General features: G+C 43.9%; 2 protein-coding genes and 1 pseudogene across 3 annotated transcripts; 1 reads left to right on the top strand and 2 right to left on the bottom strand.

Annotated features, from left to right (window-relative positions):
- Nucleotides 1-390: 390 nt before the first annotated feature.
- On the top strand, nucleotides 391-13493 carry LOC308280142 (cysteine/serine-rich nuclear protein 3-like; the record flags this gene model as incomplete). Its single annotated transcript, XM_080720403.1, has 6 exons — nucleotides 391-559; nucleotides 2135-2397; nucleotides 5838-6143; nucleotides 7135-7503; nucleotides 8664-9302; nucleotides 13449-13493. The coding sequence occupies 6 exons, from the start codon at nucleotides 391-393 to the stop codon at nucleotides 13491-13493; spliced, it is 1791 nt and encodes a 596-aa protein (XP_080576529.1).
- Nucleotides 13494-13659: 166 nt separating this feature from the next.
- On the bottom strand, nucleotides 13660-16479 carry LOC308280141 (E3 ubiquitin-protein ligase RNF14-like; annotated as a pseudogene). The gene is made up of 2 exons: nucleotides 16431-16479; nucleotides 13660-15030 (listed from the first exon to the last, which is right to left on the bottom strand). The product of its transcript is annotated as an E3 ubiquitin-protein ligase RNF14-like (transcript).
- A 232-nt stretch (nucleotides 16480-16711) lies between these two features.
- Nucleotides 16712-18070, bottom strand: LOC308280140 (E3 ubiquitin-protein ligase RNF14-like; the record flags this gene model as incomplete). Its single annotated transcript, XM_080720402.1, has 1 exon — nucleotides 16712-18070. One exon carries the CDS (start codon nucleotides 18068-18070, stop codon nucleotides 16712-16714), a length of 1359 nt encoding a protein of 452 aa, XP_080576528.1.
- Nucleotides 18071-19883: the final 1813 nt, after the last annotated feature.

The raw sequence follows: 19883 nt of genomic DNA, 5'->3' as shown, positions 1-19883 counted from the left end.
CCCTGCCCTTTCACCCGTCTGTAAAAAGTGCCCTCTCCAGACCATGAATGCGTTTTTTACTATGGTGAAAGAAATGTGAAATTCCCACTTTCCATGCCATACCCGAAGGCAGCGTTCAAGAGAATTGCCCTTGTCCAAACTCTCCTGAACTCGAATGCAGCATCTTATGTTGAAAGAATTGCCCTCTCTGTGTAGAAATTCATGTTGTTCGCCACATCTCCAGTATTCACTTGATTATGCTTAGTTTAGTGTGGCAGTCTGCTATCAGTGTGGAGGTCTGCTATTTTCTGTATTTTCACCAAAAGGCCCTTTGTCAGCCCATGCCTCTCTATAATTCTCTGCACGTCCCTGGCTGCAGGTACAGGCGGCGTAGGGCGGAGTCCGAGGAGGATGAGCGGAATCCTGAAGAGGAGGTTGGAGGAGAAGGAGGGGGTGGAGGAGGGGGGCCCCTCCCCCTGCATGTCCCTGCCGGCGTCCGAGGACGACGAGGTGTCCTGCGGCGACAGCGGCAACAGCAGCGACAGCCTCAACAACCACCTCGCCGCCCCACCCGCGCCTCGTGCCCGTGAGACACACACACACACACACACACATACACACACACACACCCACACACACACACATGTCCTCCTCATCAGCAGAACTCTAAAAAGAGTGTCAACACCATTCTGTTAGACAAACAGTAGTTTTTAACAGTGGGCGAACAGCGGGTCTCACTCTGGGGCGATAAAAATCTCCTAGTGGTCGCTCCTGCCGTCATTACCGTATGTCGATGATTGGCTATATATTGGCTGTATGCCGATGATTAGCTATCGCCGGACGATGTCGTCCAAAAGAAAAAATATCACCCATTAGTTCGCAAACCACTTAAATACTTGAACAAGTTGTTCAACCAAAAAATGACTTATTTTTCTATCGATTACACATCCCATGAAGCGTTTTTTGTGGTGATTTTTTGTTTTTGTCGCATTCTTGAGCCAATAATTTGATGAGCGGAGGAGACTCTATGAATCTCATATTGACCGATAAGACGCCATCAAATTATTGGCTCAGGAATGCGACAAAAACAAAAAAATCTCCATGAATTCATGGCTTCATGGGGTGTGTAATTGATAGAAAAGAATAAGTATTCTTTTGGGTGAACAACTCCTTTAAAGCCTGTAGGCTACAATAGCTGACATTGACTGACACCTGGGTCTCCCAAGGGTCTGTACTTGCCCCCCCCCCCCCCCCACCCTATAGTTGCTAGGGTTCAAGTGGTTAAGCCTGGCACTGTCATATGTGAAAACTGGAAACACCAGTAATTTACGTGTATACTGTAAATTATAGGCCTGGGCTACTTATGCACGTTTCCCTTTCCATGTTGCGGCTAAAACGTCTGCTCCATAGACGTGTCGCCATGGGAACCAAAGCGGTCAGTGAAAGAGGAGGGACCCCGTCGCCGGCGGCTCTTTGCTTAACGATTTGGACCGCAACGGCGTTTGCGGTAGTCGAAACGGTTTCCTTAAATTCCCTATTATCTACTCTACGGGTGCACAGCCTGCTGTCTACACTGCTCAACTCAAGATGATAGCTGATAAATCACTGATAATCCTCTCTTAATAACGCTCTGTGTCATGATACCTGACTGGAGGGACGGCAATTGATAAGATGTGATTGATTCTATTATGCAAGTTAGCGATTTTGCTTATTGACTTGATTCGTTTTTTAATTCCGTTATCGAATAAGATTAGGCCCACAAAGCAGTTCAACTATTTAATTATCTGTGAGTCTGATTCTAAACACAATAGCATAAAACAGCATGTATGTCTGCCTAAGAATGAATTATATTATTCCTTATCTTTTCCATTTAGACACATTAGACACATGTTTTTTGCCTGTATATTTGTATTCACAGTATGCAAATTGAATTTTCATTGTAGTTCAATGTTCAACTACAGTATGCAGATTTATATTCCAGCCAAACATTACACCAGATGATTTAACTAGTATTATCTCTACACTAGTTTTTTATTTTTCTTGTCTTTCTGTCTGTCTGCCCGTCTTTCTGTCTGCATCTCTGTCTCTGTCTCTCTGTCTCCCTCTCTCTCTCTCTCTGTCTCTCTCTCTCTCTCTCCCCCCATCATCTTCGCAGCACTGTCACTGCAGAGGCAGGCTAAGCGGGCGCGCGTGGCCCACAGCGTGCACTTCGAGAGCGTGACCGTGTACTACTTCAACCGGCGGCAGGGCTTCACCAGCGTGCCCACGCAGGGCGGCAGCAGCCTGGGCATGTCGCCCCGCCACAGCCGGGTGAGGCGCTTCACGCTGCGGGAGTTCGCCACGGAGCAGGAGAGGAGCCACCAGGACCGGCTGAGGAACCACCTGAAGGAGGAGAAGCTCAACGCCACCAGGCTCAAGGTAGGGGTGGGCGATATGGTGATACATATCGTTGAGACGATACAATGTCTCCACGATATGCCTTTTCAGAGATATCGTATATATATCGTGATACAATGAGGGAGCCTTATAAAAAATCCTGTTGAATTGTTAAAGAGGCGGTGCCATAGTTTTGTACTTTTACAGGTTTTCATGTGTCTAGGAGAGGTTGACAGCACTTCATTAGCCCCCCTGGTGTGGTTGTTATGAGCAATTATGTATTATGTATTATATTATGTATTCACTTTGTATTCACACCAGTTCTGTCAACCTCATATAGACACATGAAAACCAGAAAAAGAACAAAACTATGGCACCACCTTTAATACAGAGATTCATTGCAGAATTAATTTAAACCTGCATTTTGGTCTAACTCAGTAGTTCTCAAACTTTACAATGTCAAGGTCTCCCCTTAACTCAGTACAGTATACAAATGAAATAAAATGGACCCATTAGGGTCCATATGGTTTCATTTGTATACCGTCAGAGTTACATACTTGTAAGGGTCAATTTAGACCTCCCAAAAGGATCTTTTTCTTGTAGTTTTTCTTATCTTGTAGGTGCTTGTACTGTTAAGTAACTTGAAAAATAACCAACCTTAAAAACCAACATGAAAAAGAATCATGATAAGATCACGTATCGTGAATGATACCGCTTGGAAAAATATCATTATATTGTATTTTTCCATATCGCCCACACCTAGCTCAAGGTCAGTAGCACTGGTCCGGTCCAGTTTGGACCTTATGTTTATGCAGGGACGTAGGCCTGTCCCAATTATTACATAATCTTTTAATCGCAATTATCGCAGTTATTTGAGATAATCGCAGTTATTTGTGCAGAATCGTCAACATCGTTTCTGTGATGAAAACTACAATGTGCGAAGCAGAAATAGCAGTCTACAAGCTTATATACTTGGATGATCGACTGTATTTCCGCTATTTTGAAGTACTAATAAGTAAACAATTATTAAATATTTGTCATATCTGCCCCTGTGCAATGTTTATCTATGAAGCCTAAAAGCCAAGCAGATTTTTTTTTTTTTATTCATTCCCCAGTTTTCAATGACAGAAACAAACAATTAAACCGTTAGTCGTAATTATTTGCATGACAATTAATCGTCAACTTAAATCTTGTAATCCTAACAGGCCTACAAGGACGGTGCTCTTTTTGCAGGGTAACCTTTGTGCAATAAAAGAAAGTGTGTATGTATACAGATGTACCCATTATGGTACATTCTTTTTTTATCAATGACCTTGAGCTAGTTTGCGTCGTTAACTTGACACAAAAGATTTGTGTTTTGTTCACTCCCCACCATTTGCTATCGATCAAATGCATTGGAGAAATTGGCAGTGCTGGACTTGCTCAGGGGCAACTCGGCTATATTTTTGAGTTGCTGCTCATGCTGTCATTTATTACAGTCGTGTTCTCTGTCCATGACACTAACCTACAAGTCAGTCTGATCAGATCCAGAGGTTGTAGTGTGCTTTCAGGTTGCACAACGGCAGGGGTGCAGTAGAAAGCTGGCCCAACCATCGATTTTGGCAACTTTTCTTTTTTTTTTTCATCATCTTCTTGCTTGATATGAATACAACTGTCGCTCCGATGATGCATCTTTTACACTAGCAGCAGTTGGCTATTGTGTGTTTGGAGGGGGAGTGTTAGTTTACATTTGGAAATGTGTTGTTGGGATGAAGTGCAGCTGGGAACATTGTATTAGCCTATTAATTATTGTTCATTGCACCTGTTTTAACCCCAAAAAACCCTTATAATTTACAGGAAAAAAATCAAAATAAACCCAAAGCTGTTCTGAACAGAGAAAGTGAGTTTGAGTGGCAAGTGCGTTTGAGTGGGGAAGCAACTGTCCAACGGTCTAAACACAACACAAGATGGTGGTATTTAAAATAAGTCATATTTTATCCACCTGTTTCCAACGTCCCATCGTGCATTGCGCAGAAGGCGTGCAGCATTTCCAGCGTCGCAGCCGAGTGTGATCTACAAGCTCACAGCGGTTGCATCTGCGACACGACGTGAGCTTGTATGTCTGCTGTAAACCGGACGTGTCCCACAAATAATTCTACAGTAAATTCTGGCGGAAACAGGTGGATAGCTATTGAGGTATGTCCAAGTCCATATGCCACAGCCACAGAATTCGCATGTAAAGTAAAAAAAAAAGTGGACATGACCTGTGGGCAAGTAGATCATGGGCAAGTAGAACATGACCTGTACTTGCCTGTTAATGTCAACCCCTGGATCATCAGCTAGACAGCGTGAATCAAAACATAAATAAATGAAGTGGAATGTCAAAGTAACGGGATACGAGCATGTTGTTTTGAAAGATAAGCGTGGCAGCTGGGATGTGACAACTAGTTGAACATATGTAGGTAATTAATAATGCATTGCTTTAACAATCACTTTCTGTGGTGTGTTTACAAGCGCAATAAACAGGCTTACTTGCATTCCATTAGTGCAGACACAATGCAGACTGCAGTTATTTTTAACACATCAACCCCATGTCTGTGTTTAAATGCACAAACCTTTTAAGACAAATAAAACCTGGTGTGGTACTGCATTAACCCATTCAGACCGGGAACACATTTTTGTGTACAGTATATGTACATTATGTAGCAACATATTTGTTTTTGTAATTTTTGAATAATATTAGCTTTTCAGAAAACCTAGGTCAGGATTAATAGGTGTCAAGCAGGGTGATGACCTTCTATGGAAGGCTGACCCAACTGACAAATGCAATCGGACGTTATTTTTTTGACTGGGGTGTCATGTTATGCCATCGTACATAGAAGAGAAGAGCATTTATACGTAGTGCATTTATGTATATTTGTATGTGTCACATTTTGTGAACGGTCATCACATATTTTGTTAGTACATCAACACGATTCACAGGGAAGCCACACCGTTATCAGACACCCATCTTGTTTCTTCTCATTTTGGCATTCTGGAATTATTTTATACTTTAACTATTGAAAAATAGTCGGTATTCAATCTCACAGCGCGGCACTAGATCTGCTATTTTTGAAAGATCATTTTTTGCAAATCTTTGAATATATCTTTTTAAAAGCAAACATTTGTAACTCAAATATTTGCTTCTGGGGGGGGCGCTGCAAGGCGTTGTGAGCTTGTAGGTCGGCTATTTTTGGCAAAGAGCTTTGGTGTAGAGGGGAAAAAGAGCAGACTAAGTACGGAGTGAAAGACCAAGTTTATTAAGTATTGACGGTTCAAGTGGTTAAATATCTGAAAACTCAAATTGACATGAATCCAAAATACACTGATGATTGTGCTGTCAAACAATGAAACTATATGGAATCTATGAACAGGTTGTTGGGGCCACTGCCTCATCTCTTTCTCAACTAAGGGGTTCTTGAAAACGTTGAAGACCCCTGCTCTCTCTCTCTCTCCTCTGGCAGATGACTAAGAACGGCGCTGTGTCCTTGGCGGAGGCCCTGACGCTGGACGACATCTCGGAGGACGACCTGGACCTGGACTGCACCGAGGTGGACGAGTACTTCTTCCTGCAGCCGCTGACCACCAGGCGGCGCCGCGCGCTGCTCCGCGCCTCTGGCGTGCGGCGCATCGACACCGACGAGAAGCACGAGCTGCGGTCGCTCCGCGTGTCGCGCGAGGAGTGTGGCTGCCACTGCCGGGGCGCGTGCAACCCCGTCACCTGCGCTTGCAGCCTGGCTGGCATCAAGTGCCAGGTAAATGGATCTGTGGTGAGGCCCATCTGGATTATTCCTTTATCTTACACAGTGTCTGTACATGCATGATGGCCAAAAGCCGATGCAAAGAGAGAAAGACTCAAAGCATTAATCTCAGTCTATAAATGTGCAAAAACCTGTGTCTCTCTGTCTGTGTGTGTGTGTGGGGGGGGGGGGGGTGGAGGGTTCGTTGTGGTTCAAGACAATACTTACATACACAACAAGATCATGACAGACAATACATTACATGTCACTAGTAAGACGCCTCAGGGCGACAAGCGACTTCGCCCTACATTCATAACATACAATCCCTTTTACGCCCATACATGAAGATCCCTGTCTGAACCAGCCACACCACTGGGATGTCACCTGTTTATGCCCATATATGGAGATCCCTGCTCTGAGTATCTGACATCACTGTGATGTCACCTGTGATGTGTCAGGGGAACCACAGTGTCAGGCGTTACACGTATACGGACAAGCTGTGCCAGTACAAAAAGCAACAAGTGCTATAGTCTGCAACCAGACTAATAATAGAAATGGATTACATGTCTGCAGCAAGGAAGCAGCGTCCTGCATGCAACAAATGGCACTGAAATGGCATAGCTATCTAGCTATCCAGCTTACCCATGGATAGCTGGTTAACTGACTTACTGACAGCTGAAGTGCATCTATTCTCTAAAAAATCATAGATTGCGCAAGGTAAATTATTTATCCATTAATTGTGTGCGTTCTCTTTGAAGCAGCAACATTTGAGAGAAATATCAACTTGTTATTAATCATTCATACAGATTTACTTCCCCAAATTCACTAAAGCCACAAGTACCGATTATGTTCTTAGCGATTATTCTACCTATTACTTTTTCGTTCCATCAAAGGTTGTGGGGGTCCCTGCTTCCTCTCTCTCTCAACTAAGGGGTCCTTGGCCTGAAAACTTTGAAGACCCCTGTGTTAAAACCGTACCGTTTCATCCTAGCATAACCATGTTTTTCCTGTGCGCGCGCAGGTGGACCGCATGTCCTTCCCCTGTGGCTGCAGCAAGGACGGCTGCAGCAACACCACGGGCCGCCTGGAGTTCAACCCGGTCCGCGTGCGCACACACTTCCTGCACACCATCATGAAGCTGGAGGTGGAGCGGAGCCGCGAACAGCAGCAGCAGCAGCAGCCCCTCGTAACCAACGGCAACGGTTACCATGGAGACTCCCTGCTGGCCCAGCATCAGCAGCAGCCTCAGAACCCCCAGTTCCCTCTGATGAGTGGCACGCCGCCGCACCTTCCCATCATGCACCTCTGCGACCAAGCCGACGACTCGGCTCTGTGCCTGGGAGACGAGGAGGAGGAGATTGAGGAGGAGGAAGAGGACGAGGACGAGGAGGTTTGATTTGATTAGATTTATTTATGTAGACGTCATAGTTTAAAGGAAAAGTACATGGTGTACATCACTGGTTCCCAAACACTGGGTTGGGACCCATTTGTGGGTCGCGGACACATTTTTATGGGTCCCTTCATCCCTACATGTTGTTTTTCATTATTATAATTTCAAAACATTTTCAAAAAACATTCCCAAAAAAGCAAAATCCTTCATGAATTAAAAAGAGATTCTGTCATTTTTGTCAGTAATTTCCTGAAGAAATAAAAGAAAAATCAAAGAAATTCCATAAATTATAAAACAAATTAATTATTTAAGAAGTAGTGAAAACCGCCGATCTGCTATTGTCACTAGTTTGGGTCCCAGGCAAATGTCTAATTTCTCTTTTGGGTCACAGGCTAAACCATTTGGGAACCACTGGTGTACATCATGCCTCGCACATGAAATAACACATGAGGGTTAAAAACACAATAAAGACTTTATAGTTCCATTGTCCTACGGTCTTTGAAAAACAATACATAACAACAAAGAACAGCCACTGGTACTGTACATCAATGGTTCTCAACCTTTTCAGGCTGCGACCCCCAAAATAATCATATTTTAACTGACAAGCATAGGTGTTAAGGAATTACATTTTAAAACGATTCTATTGTGAAAATAGCAGATCTACATGCTCACAAAGCCTCGCGACGTGAGGCGTTGTAAGCATGTAGATTGTCTATGTTCACAATTTCTGCCTTGAATATTTGACAATTTGGCCAATGTTTAATTTGTCATTTTAGCGGTATTAAAAAGTCCTTAAACTGTCACTTTAGAAATGTGCAGATACCCTCTATAGTCTATACAATTAAACATTATGTTGGTTTGTTCACTGTTGAGAGAGAGAAAACAATAAAGCTGCATGTTGCACATTAAGTTAATCATCTGGGGACCCCCCAAAATAATCTGGGGACCCCCTTGAGGGTCCCTGACCCACAGGTTGAGAACCACTGCTGTACATTATAAAAAAAAAAACACTCTAAAACTGTCAAATGAAAGCGTGTTCACAGCACAAATAAAAATAAATTAAACAAACAACCGTGCTATTCTGCACCATTTTCCAGGAGGAAGATGATGATGATGATGATGATGATGACGACGACGATGCCACCGACGACGACGACGACGATGAAGCTTACGGGGAAGACGTCGAGGACGAGGACGGCAGCAGCCTGTGCAGCGGCCTCTCGGACTGCAGCACGCACAGCTTAGAGACGCTCCACCCAGAGGAAGAGGAGGAGGACGAAGAGGAGGAGGGAGAGGAGGACTGGGAGTGTTCGTTGGACGGAGCGAGCCCTCCCCCCTACTTGCACACGGACATGGTGCCCCTCTCCTCGGCACTGGGGTTCTCAAGGAGCGTGCACGTGGACCGCAACAACCCTTTCCACAGCAACCTCTCCGCGGAGAGCTGCAGAACGGACACGTCGGCCTTCGAGCCCCCGGCGTGCGTCGCCGGACCCTCCCTCGCCGCGACGGCGGCGCTTTCCCTAGCGTCTCAAACTGCCGCGGAGCCACCCCGCTGCGGCCAAACAGAGACACAGGGCACTGGCGGCTACGGTTCCCAGCAGGCCACGGAGTCGGCGACACTTAGAACACATTCGCCTGTAGTCAAACTCGACGTTAACATTGCCCTCGGTGACGAGATTGAAGAACCGCAGCGCTTCGTGCAACTCCAGGACAATCTGAACGGAAATAATGAGCAGCAAGCTGTGGCTTCAGCGCAGCCCTTTGAACAAGCAGGAGAGGAGAGGAGCGAGAGACCAAAGGCAACACACAAACAGTTAGAACAACTGGGCGAGTCCTCGGAAGACATAGAGAAGGAATCTGCTCTGCTTGACCAAAAAACTGACCTGCCATGCTTGGAAAGTATGGAAACTAATAAATAATAACTCGTAAACAAATGTTGTTTATAGATGACGGTCCAAATGTACTTCTTAGTATTTGTTTGTTCAAGAATAAACCTTAGATCGTCAATAATTAATGTGGTGTTGATAAGTGCACTTCCAAAGAGAAAAGGATTCCAAGAATTGCGTTTTCTTTTGATCGATTTTGGACAAGTCTCAAGGAGATGAACTGAAGTTGTCCCTAAATGTTCTTTTATCTTTAAGAAATAAGACGTTAAAAATAAAAAATGCAGTGTTGCTACAAATAATTTGTATGTCCAGATAACAGTTTGCCTATTAAGTGTTTAATTATTGCAGCATGTTTTTTTGGTTGTGGCTAGGCCTGATGACAAATCACTTCGATTTTGAGGTTCTGGCGCAAGCAGTTGTGTTTGTTGACCCTGTGATTTCCATTGTGTTAGTGAGTTGTCATCGCTGCTACTGCTCTCAAATACTTGTACAGCATGATTTAGTTCAATCAAGGAGTTTTAATTCTCAGATTAAAAGCTACGCATGAACCAAGTTTCTTTTCATTTTCTTAGTTGTGTTTGGGGGGAGGGGGAGGGGTCTGCTGATCAATTTCAGAAAGATAGGCATACTTTGTTCCATTCACTAAAATAATGAAAGGATATTGGGCAAGCATGTTGCTGGAAATGTTCATAACATGTCTGTCAACATTTAAAAATCTGCCATGCGTTATGTGACCTTATTACCCGGCTTGGTTGAATGCTTGATTCTGATTGGTCGAACGCTGAAATCAGCGGTGAATTATAGGCGCATAATGACCGCCCCGCTCTATAATTCACCGCTGCCTCATCAACGGCTCAGAGCACCTGGCTGCACTGTGTGAATTTAGCGCTGTATCCAACATGTCAGCCATGTAAACAAACACACAGCGTCATTTACAACTAAATGTTGCTCTCAAGAATGTTTTTAAAAACATTTGGGCGAGAAATAGACGACGCAGTATCAGAAAATGGATTATATTTGATCAGCACTTGCTTGTTTTCCAAGGCGACCGTGTGGAATACTTTCAGCCGTCTGTAAACAAGGAAATACTTTGTTTTGTTTTAGTTTTGAGTCAAATTATTAATTGTATTTTTATTAGCCGGGTAATAAGTGCTATAAGGTCATTATGTGCAGCAAGACCTTATCGCATACTTAAGATGCAGACTACTATATCATGTACTACAATTGTTACCTAGAAAACGTTGAGTACTCAGTATGTAGTAACATTTGTACTTTATGTTCTATCATGTCTCATTTTGAGGGGTAATGCACAATATAAGTAACATAATATAATATTGGTTTCACGTTGTACATATTGGCTTTGAGTAGCAAAGTAATATTTTCCATTCCATTGTAAACATACTATAGACTACTCTGCACCGATAGAGCAGGGGTTCCCAAACTTTTTTTTGTCTCAGGGCACCCCATAAATATTTTTTTTTAATCCGAGGCACCCCTACATTATAATTTTCACTCCCAGCACCTTATACAGTATTTATAGCATCGTCGTTGTCGGGTGGAAACCTTGTATGTCCAAAACCGTTTGTTTTGTATTTATCATCTAAAAAATGTACTAAACTAGTGAAAACAGCAGATCTACAAGCACACAACGCCTCGCATCACGATGCGTTGTGTGCCTGTAGATCGGCTGTTTTCACTAGTTTTGTGCGACGGTCTTGTATGATGAAGCAGGGTTAGGGTTAGCTTTACCAAAAGACATACACTTTTGAAACTTAGAGATACGAGTTTCTGCCCGACAGTGACAATATTTTAGTGATTATCTTGCGAGGAAAATGTTGAGATAACAGCCATTTTGGTTAGAACTGACTGAAAATAACTTTGTACTTCAAGTTTAAAATGATATTAAATATTTCATTGTCTAAATAAATTCCAAATATTACCAAATTATCTCGCGACACCCCTGGATTGCCATCACGGCACCCCAGGGTGCCCCGTCACCCACTTTGAAAACCCTTGCGATAGAGTGTGCTGCTGCATCCGAGTTGCTTGTGTTTCATCGTGACATTGAAATGTAGCAAATACAAATGTAATTCCACCAACTTTATTGGGCGTTCTCCATTCCATTTAGTCTTCTAACCTACACTACAACTTGTAGTTGAGCATCACTGCTGTACAGTGGAGTATCATTTGGGGGTAACTCTGCCTATAGGCTGTCACGATTATGACATTTTACATTACGATTAATTGTCACTCAAATAATTGCGATTAGCGATTTAATTAATGGCCCCCACAAAAGTGTGAAAAGTGATGACTCATCACTTTTCGGCCCGTTTTTTAGCCCAAGGAATGTTTTTTGTGCAAAACAGATGCTTGCAATGGATTCAGAATCATGAAAAACCGCTAGTTTGACCCCTCATATGCTACTTTTTTTCCTTTTTTTTCCTGTAATAATGTAAAGTTAATGGGACACCAACTCTAGCGGCTGATAACACCAATTTAGCTGTGTCTCAGAAAGGGTTATCATACCAAATTATAGTCTACAGATATAGAGCTTTTCAAAAATGCATGATAACCTTTGCCACCTTTCAGATACAGACATCTCGTATGGCCCATGGACTATAACCTTCTTGGTTGTTTTTCCAATGTTGTTAAACACTACACTTCAAACTTGTACCACTAGGTGGTGACAATACAACATATTTGCGTGCTGCTGACTCACTGGCAGCATCAGCCTCGAAAACCAGACTACTCGAACAGAAGATGGGATAAGGAGTCAAGTTTGCTAGGCTAGGCAGCATAGGATCCCAGATTAGATTACTGGTTCAATGAAGAACAAATCCTCACAGACAGTTGTGGTGAATTCCAAACCAGAGACTGAGACAATTATTTAATGTGTTGGGAGGATGGGAGCACAGAAGCTTTTAATATTCACATTTAATGATTAAATATGTAAATAAATTGTCAGCTCATTCTACAACCCAAACAAGGAAAGTTGACGTAAACTCACATTTAACGATTTCACTAATGAGTTCAGTAGTCTGGTTGAATGCTAATCGAGTCAATCGCTGAAAATAATATCCACCGGCTGTCTGTCCCTCCGCCAGTCCAAATAACATTATATCTCCATATATGGGCATAAAACGTTAATTAGTAAAGCCAAGCAGGGCCTTGGCAAGTTAGGGCCTGGGTTTGATGCCTGGGGATCTCCATATAGGTATAAGGGGTATCCTAACAGGGCATCATTCCCATACTGACTTAATAGGCCTATTAACGTTTTCGGGGGAGGTAGGTTATACAGCAGGCTCATGGGCCAGTTAGGGCCTGGGATGGATGACATCAGAAATCCCCATATATATGGGCATAAAAGGGATTTTGTTTCTGGGAATGACCATTTATGGACTTTTTATTGTATCCTTTATTAATAATAATATGTATTCATATGCATACAATATATGTTATGCCCATACATGGAGGTCCCTATCTGAACCAGCCACACAGATATGGGCCATGCCTTTGCCATCTGACCAGTGATATATATCAATGACATCAGGAATCTTTATACAGTGTATGGGCATAAAAGGGATACCCATATATGGACTTTTACATAGGTGATGTCACCTGTGATATCACCTGTGATGTCACAGTGACAAAGGAAGAAACCCATAGACTGTAAAAATGTATAATGGCTGACTGACTGACTGATTGACACAGTATGGATATCCAGGGTTTGATCTTTGATGAGGCGATGTCATGTGATGTCACGTGACATCACTTCCTGTACGGACGGAAGGACGGACAAGCTGCGTCATTTCCATTTCTCATGGTACACCACAACCTTTGGTCGCAATAATGGAAGTCAATGCTTGCATTCCAAAGTTGAGCACAGACTCTCTCTACGTCGTCCTCAGACGTCCCTGGCGTTTCCTTTCATGCCGGTTCTCCATACATATGGCCAGCTCCTTTGTTCTTTCTGCACCAGCATCTTTCTTTAGTACATCCACGTAGGTAGGTAGGTGTGGGATGTTCTCTTGATCGATGCCCGTGTGTTGGTTCCCACAGTACAAGCTTTTTGACCGGGAGTTCTCTGTGCCAGTGGCCTCCTGACTGTTATATTGTCTGATACACTAGTGGCCAGCACAGATGCTTATGTGAAGAAACTAATTTTGATGTGCATGGCATGTTAGAATGAATGGCATGTTAAAGTAGATGAATGGCAGATATCAATTTTATTCTGAATCATTTCCACAGACTCTCTTCATCAAGTATTACATCAATCAAATCCATCCTCTTCATCAAGATCCTCACCTTCTGGAAAGTCCGTTGTAGCAGTTTGATTCGGGGTTTCTAAAGTGACTGTAAGGGTCTGGTGTTGTGATCTCCTTCATGCACAACCAACAGAAGCACTTCCTACAGGACCTACATGTCATCTTGTTGCAGCCATCTTGTTTCTGTATATTTACCCCACAGTGTGGGCATGATCTACAGTAATGATCTACCCAGTCTTCTGTCAAAGACTCTTCTTTAAAACACTCCAGAATTCTCTGGATGGCCCTCTTCCCAAAGCGCTTCTCCAATAATTTCTTTCCCTCCTCACTGGTTGACAGACACCTCAGTTCCCGCCACTGACCTGCAGGGATTCTGCACTTGGCGTTGCCGTGGTACGCCAGCCTGCAGAAGACACAGAAGGCGTAGCAACAAGAGGAGCAGACACCCATGTTTTGATTTGGCTCCATCAAGACAGCGGTGGCACAGGACTTTCGGGGGCAGTACACCACATCGTCCATTTGGTCTAGGGCGGACTGCAGCAGCAAGCGGTCGTACCGTGCAAACAGCTCCTCGTCAACCAGCTGTTTGACCTGCGAAGGTGTGGCAACGGAGGAACATTTCGGCGTGAGACAGCTGAGGCCCTGTACGTTGCCGTCCTGTATCTGAATCTGGAAGTACTCGGTCAGACAGGCCCTGCAGTAGACGTGCTGGCACTCCTTGAAGCACAGGCAGACCGAGCCCAGCTTCTCCGTGAAGCAGATGGTGCAGCAGAACACAGTGCCGTCGAATGCCTTCTGCCGCTGTGCCTCGTCAAAGTCCAGAAGCTGAGGTAGGACGTCGCCGCATGGGTCCACGGTCAGCACCACCCGGGGGTCCAGCTGAAACGAGGGCTTCCTTAGTCGCCCCTCTACTAATTCCTTTTCAGAGGACTTACTGGAGCCCTGCACAGACACTTTGCTTTCATTAACAATCTCCAGAGGGGACTGGATGCCCAGGAAGTCCAGTGCCTCCTCCTTGAGAAATTGGAACCAGGTGAAGAGGACCACACAGCCCTGGTTCTCCTCCCACAGCTCATCCAGGCGTCTGCACAGGGAGCTCATCTGTGCTCTGCTCAGCCATTTGGTGCTGAGCGTAAAAAGTGGTGAGGAGGAAGATGGGTAGTCTGCAGGAAGCTGGAAGTTCAGGGTAAGAAGTGGTAGGAAAGAAATATTGTACTTTGCTCCTTTGACAACGATTTTGAAGTCTGGAGGCAGTTCCCAGCGAATGTGGATCTCTCCTCCCGGGTCCAAACCAGCCCTGTGGAACTCATCATCATCATAGATACTTGCTAGAGCAAGCAGTTCATGCTGCTGGGACTCTTCATTGCACGGCCTAACTGACGGAAGACAGGCAAATACAGCAGGTTCTAATTTGTTTATACCCTTAGTCCACTGACTGCATGAGTGATCCACATGATTGGCTTCTGAGCTAATCACTATGAGATGTTGTCGCAACAGCCTGACATCACCTACCGATGTCACTTTGTCATGTTATGTTATCATATATGGAGTCCAGTGATGCATGCCCAAATATGGAGTCCAGGCTATTACGTCAGTACTATGACATCATGTTGATGACATCATGGTTCTCCATATAGGTGTAAAGAGAGAGAGAAATGAGAGAATTTTATTTTTTCCCCATACTTTATATCTCCTTACAAAGTTTGCCCAAATATGGAGTTCCACATGGCTCCAAGTACTCATACGCACACATGTACGCATAGCCTGGCGGTGCCTGGTTTATTAACCAGGCTAATGTACGCATGCACGCACGCGCACGCACGCACGCACACACACGCACACACACACACACGCACACACGCACACACACACACACACACACACACACACACACACACACACACACACACACAAACCTGTTACAGTAATAACCCAAAGTAGTAGTAAAGTACAAGATGGCCAAGCAAGACCCCAAATCTCTTTGTTTAGTTTTTTGGTATTTTATTCCTAATCCTACATAGTAGGCCTACAGGGACATTTATAGTACATTTATATAGGGCTGTAGACTAGTACTGTAACTTTGAACCAGATGGTGCAAATAGCTTACAAATAGTTTACTCTTGTATGATAATATTTTAATATGTCTTTCCCTTGTTTAATACTGCAGTAGTGCCATGCCAACTGATATTCCCTTGTCGGATCATTGATGATCTATCTATAATTACTTGTGTTGGCATAGCATGGGTGTGATATTACTCACATAAATTGTCTTCTCAAAGATCACTAATGACACAGTATTAATGGTCAGTTGAATTTCTTCAGGAAGATGATTTGCATACAGAGGAGACTAATGCTTGAAGGACACACTTCAGTGCTCAGGGAGAGTTTATAGCTCTGCAAGTTGAATCCTTCAAGGGTGAAGCTTGTTCCTCGTGACAATAACTATCAAAATCATGTCTTTGACCATCATCTTCATCTTGGCATGTGCCGTCTGCATTCAAGGTAACATTGACAAACGTAAAATAAATCTCCTACCCTGAATCCCTGAATTCTATTTAAGTATCTATTCTAAAAGATTATCACGTAATGCCATGTAATTGTTTGGATCAGGGACTGTAAATGGTAAATGGTGCATTTATATAGCACCTTTATCCAAGGCTACTGTGAACTGAGGATCAATTTAAGGTCAGAACGTGTATAAAACGTCCTGGGGACTTGTTTCTGGTGTGGACCTATGTACTGTATGTACAGACTAGTATGTGGCCAGTAGGCCTACAGATGCTTATGTGCTCGTCCTGGCTGATGTTCAGTGCCACACGTAACATTCTAGTTTAGCACCCGTCCAGGGACTTCTGTAGGGCATGCGTTAGTGTCCAGTATTCACAGCCATAGAGGGGAACAAACTCCACGGTTGCAGAGAATAAACTGATATTGATGTGCATGGCATGTTGAAATGGCATGTTAAAATAGATCAATGGCAGATACAGTATCAATAGTATACTGAAATAGATCATTTCCACAGACTCTCTTCATCAAGTATTGCATCAATCAAATACATCAAATCCATCCTTCATCAAGAACCTCACCTCCTGGGAATAGTCTTTCGTAGCAGTTTGATTTGGGGTTGCTGTAGTGACTGTAAGGGTCTGGTGTTGTGATCTGCAACAGGCACAACCAACAGAAGTACTTCCTACAGGACCCACATGTCATCTCGTTGCAGCCATCTTGTTTCTCTATATTTACCCCACAGTGTGGGCATGATTTACAGTTCTTATCTAACCAGTCTTTGGTGAAAGACTCGTCCAGCATTTTCTGGATGGCCCTCTTCCCAAAGCGCTTCTCCAATAATTTCTTTCCCTCCTCACTGGTTGACAGATACTCATCCCTCAGTTCACGCAACTGACCTGCAGGGATTCTGCACTTGGCGATGCCGTGGTACGCCAGCCTGCATGAGACACAGAAGGCGTAGCAACAAGAGGAGCAGACGCCCATGTTTTTATCTGGCTCCATCAAGACAGCGGTGGCACAGGACTTTCGGGGGCAGTACACCACATCTTCCATTTGGTCTAGGGCGGACTGCAGCAGCAAGCGGTCGTACCGTGCAAACAGCTCCTCGTCCACCAGCTGTTTGACCTGCGAAGGTGTGGCAACGGAGGAACATTTCAGCGTGGGACAGCTGAGGCCCTGTACGTTGCCGTCTTGTATCTGAACCTGGAAGTACTCGGTCATACAGGCCCTGCAGTAGACGTGCAGGCACTCCTTGAAGCACAGGCAGACCGAGCCCAGCTTCTCCGTGAAGCAGATGGTGCAGCAGAACACAGTGCTGTCGAACGCCTTCTGCCGCTGTGCCTCGTCAAAGTCCAGAAGCTGAGGTAGGACGTCGCCGCATGGGTCCACGGTCAGCACCGCCCGGGGGTCCAGCTGAAACGAGGGCTTCCTTAGTCGCCCCTCTACTAGTTCCTTTTCAGAGGACTTACTGGAGCCCTGCACGGACACTTTGCTTTCATTAACAATCTCCAGAGGGGACTGGATGCCCAGGAAGTCCAGTGCCTCCTCCTTGAGGAACTGGAACCAGGTGAAGAGGACCACACAGCCCTGGTTCTCCTCCCACAGCTCATCCAGGCGTCTGCACAGGGAGCTCATCTGTGCTCTGCTCAGCCATTTGGTGCTGAGTGTGAAAAGTGGTGAGGAGGAAGATGGGTAGTCTGCAGGAAGCTGGAAGTTCAGGGTAAGAAGTGGTAGGAAAGAAATATTGTACTCTGCTCCTTTGACAACGATTTTGAAGTCTGGAGGCAGTTCCCAGCGAATGTGGATCTCTCCTCCCGGGTCCGAACCGGCCCTGTGGAACTCATCATCATCATAGATACTTGCTAGAGCAAGCAGTTCATTCTGCTGGGACTCTTCGTCCTCAGACATTGACATTCATTGCACGGCCTAATTGACGGAAGACATAGGCAAATACAGTAGGTTCTAATTTGTTTGTACCCCTTGGTCCACTGACTGCATGAGTGATCCACATGATTGGCTTCTGAGCTAATCACTATGAGATGTTGTCACAACAGCCTGACATCACCTACCGATGTCACTTTATCATGTTATGTTATCATATATGGAGTTCAGTGATGTTACACCTTCTTGGCCTCATCCATAAACCAATAATATATTTAGCAAGAGGAAAGACAAGGCAACAATGAAATTTGATAGATTTTCGCGTCACCTCCAGTGACACTCTGACAGACCCGTCGGCAAATAGACCGCGTTTTCTCAGCCCCTACGAGCGATCAACTTCAGTCAAAATAAACAAAACTACTTCACTACTCACCAAACGAAAGGTAATTTTGCGTTGTTGAAAGTCTATTCTCCACGGTGGTGAGCCCCTCAGCACCCCACCCAATCTGCAAAATATACTATTTTTGGCATGAAATAAAGTGCATCCAACTCGACCGCCGCTTATTTCCGGGTTGTGAACCATTGTATCTGCGGTGGCCGCTGGGTGGCTCGAGGTGGGACCAGAGCTAGACTTATGCCTGTTTAAAGTTTGAATTTTCGTATTGCGCCCCTCTTTGGCCGATTGGAATAAGATTGGTTTCAGTGATATTTGGACTAACCCTCTACATCTTTGCCAAATGCCATGAACGTGTGACTTTGCATGTATGATTTAGAGGCAGAAGAATAATTTGCATAAAACCGCAATATTCATTGAATTATTTAAAAAAAATATTGAACATACAAACTTCTCACACCATAGCCTGTGTAGATATAGGTTGAAAAATGTTTTGTGTGCATAACGCGAAAATCCCAGGAGGAGATGGATTTTTACTGTTTTTCATATAATTCAAAATGGTGGGGGATCTAAAGGTCAGAGGTCAAAAGTCAGAGTTTCAAAGTTGTTGTAAAAAAGTAATAGCACACGTCGCCACAGTAAGCTGAACACATTGATGTTTGAATATCGATTTGCGGTGTAAGTATGTAGGGGTAGAAAGGTGCCAAAGTTTTGAGGAGAACTGTTGACTGACTGACTGACTGATAGATAAATAATGACAATAACATACGTGTGCTCGCTTTCAGCGAGCCCACAACTCTATCACAACAGGCCTGTCTTATTGCCTTTTGGAAGGGTATTCATTATTGGTCACAGTCACAAGGGCAATGCAACAGAACAAAACATTCAAATACCATCCCCTTTTCCAAGTTTCCCCTAACATTTATAATATAAATGAAACCCCTGCTGTCATAATAACTTAACAAATACTGCATGACAGTTCTGCCTTCGCGTTATTGATTCTTTTCTTTTTTTTAAAGAAATGTGTTTGTTATAGGCTACATAACCTTACAATACTTATAGGTGAATGTAAGACTTGTCTCAGTGTCATTCAAAACTGCCAAAGGCTAGGGGCCAAATATCAAATATGTCTGTTTCTGCTTATTCTTTTGAAACATGTTTAATATATCATAAATGTTATTGCTTGAATGAAAATAATCAAATAAAACAAAAGATGTTGGTATATACGTATACAAATGGTTATTTCCATCATGAAGATAGTCTCTACGGCAGTAAACAAAACTGTGATTTTTTTATACTCAGAGGCAAACCAATTGATAAAACCCCCAAATAAGAAGGACTCCTGTGAAATCAGAGGAATATTTTATACAGGTAAGGGGACAGTCGACAGACACCATGTAAAAAGTTCAATATCTTCTCATGACAATGATAATGAGGAATCTTCTC

Source organism: Nannobrachium achirus (assembly GCF_963921795.1).
Source record: "Nannobrachium achirus genome assembly, chromosome: 24".
Taxonomy (NCBI): Eukaryota; Metazoa; Chordata; class Actinopteri; order Myctophiformes; family Myctophidae; genus Nannobrachium; species Nannobrachium achirus.
Note: the sequence above shows the minus strand (reverse complement) of the source record. Positions and strands in the feature narration are given on the sequence as shown.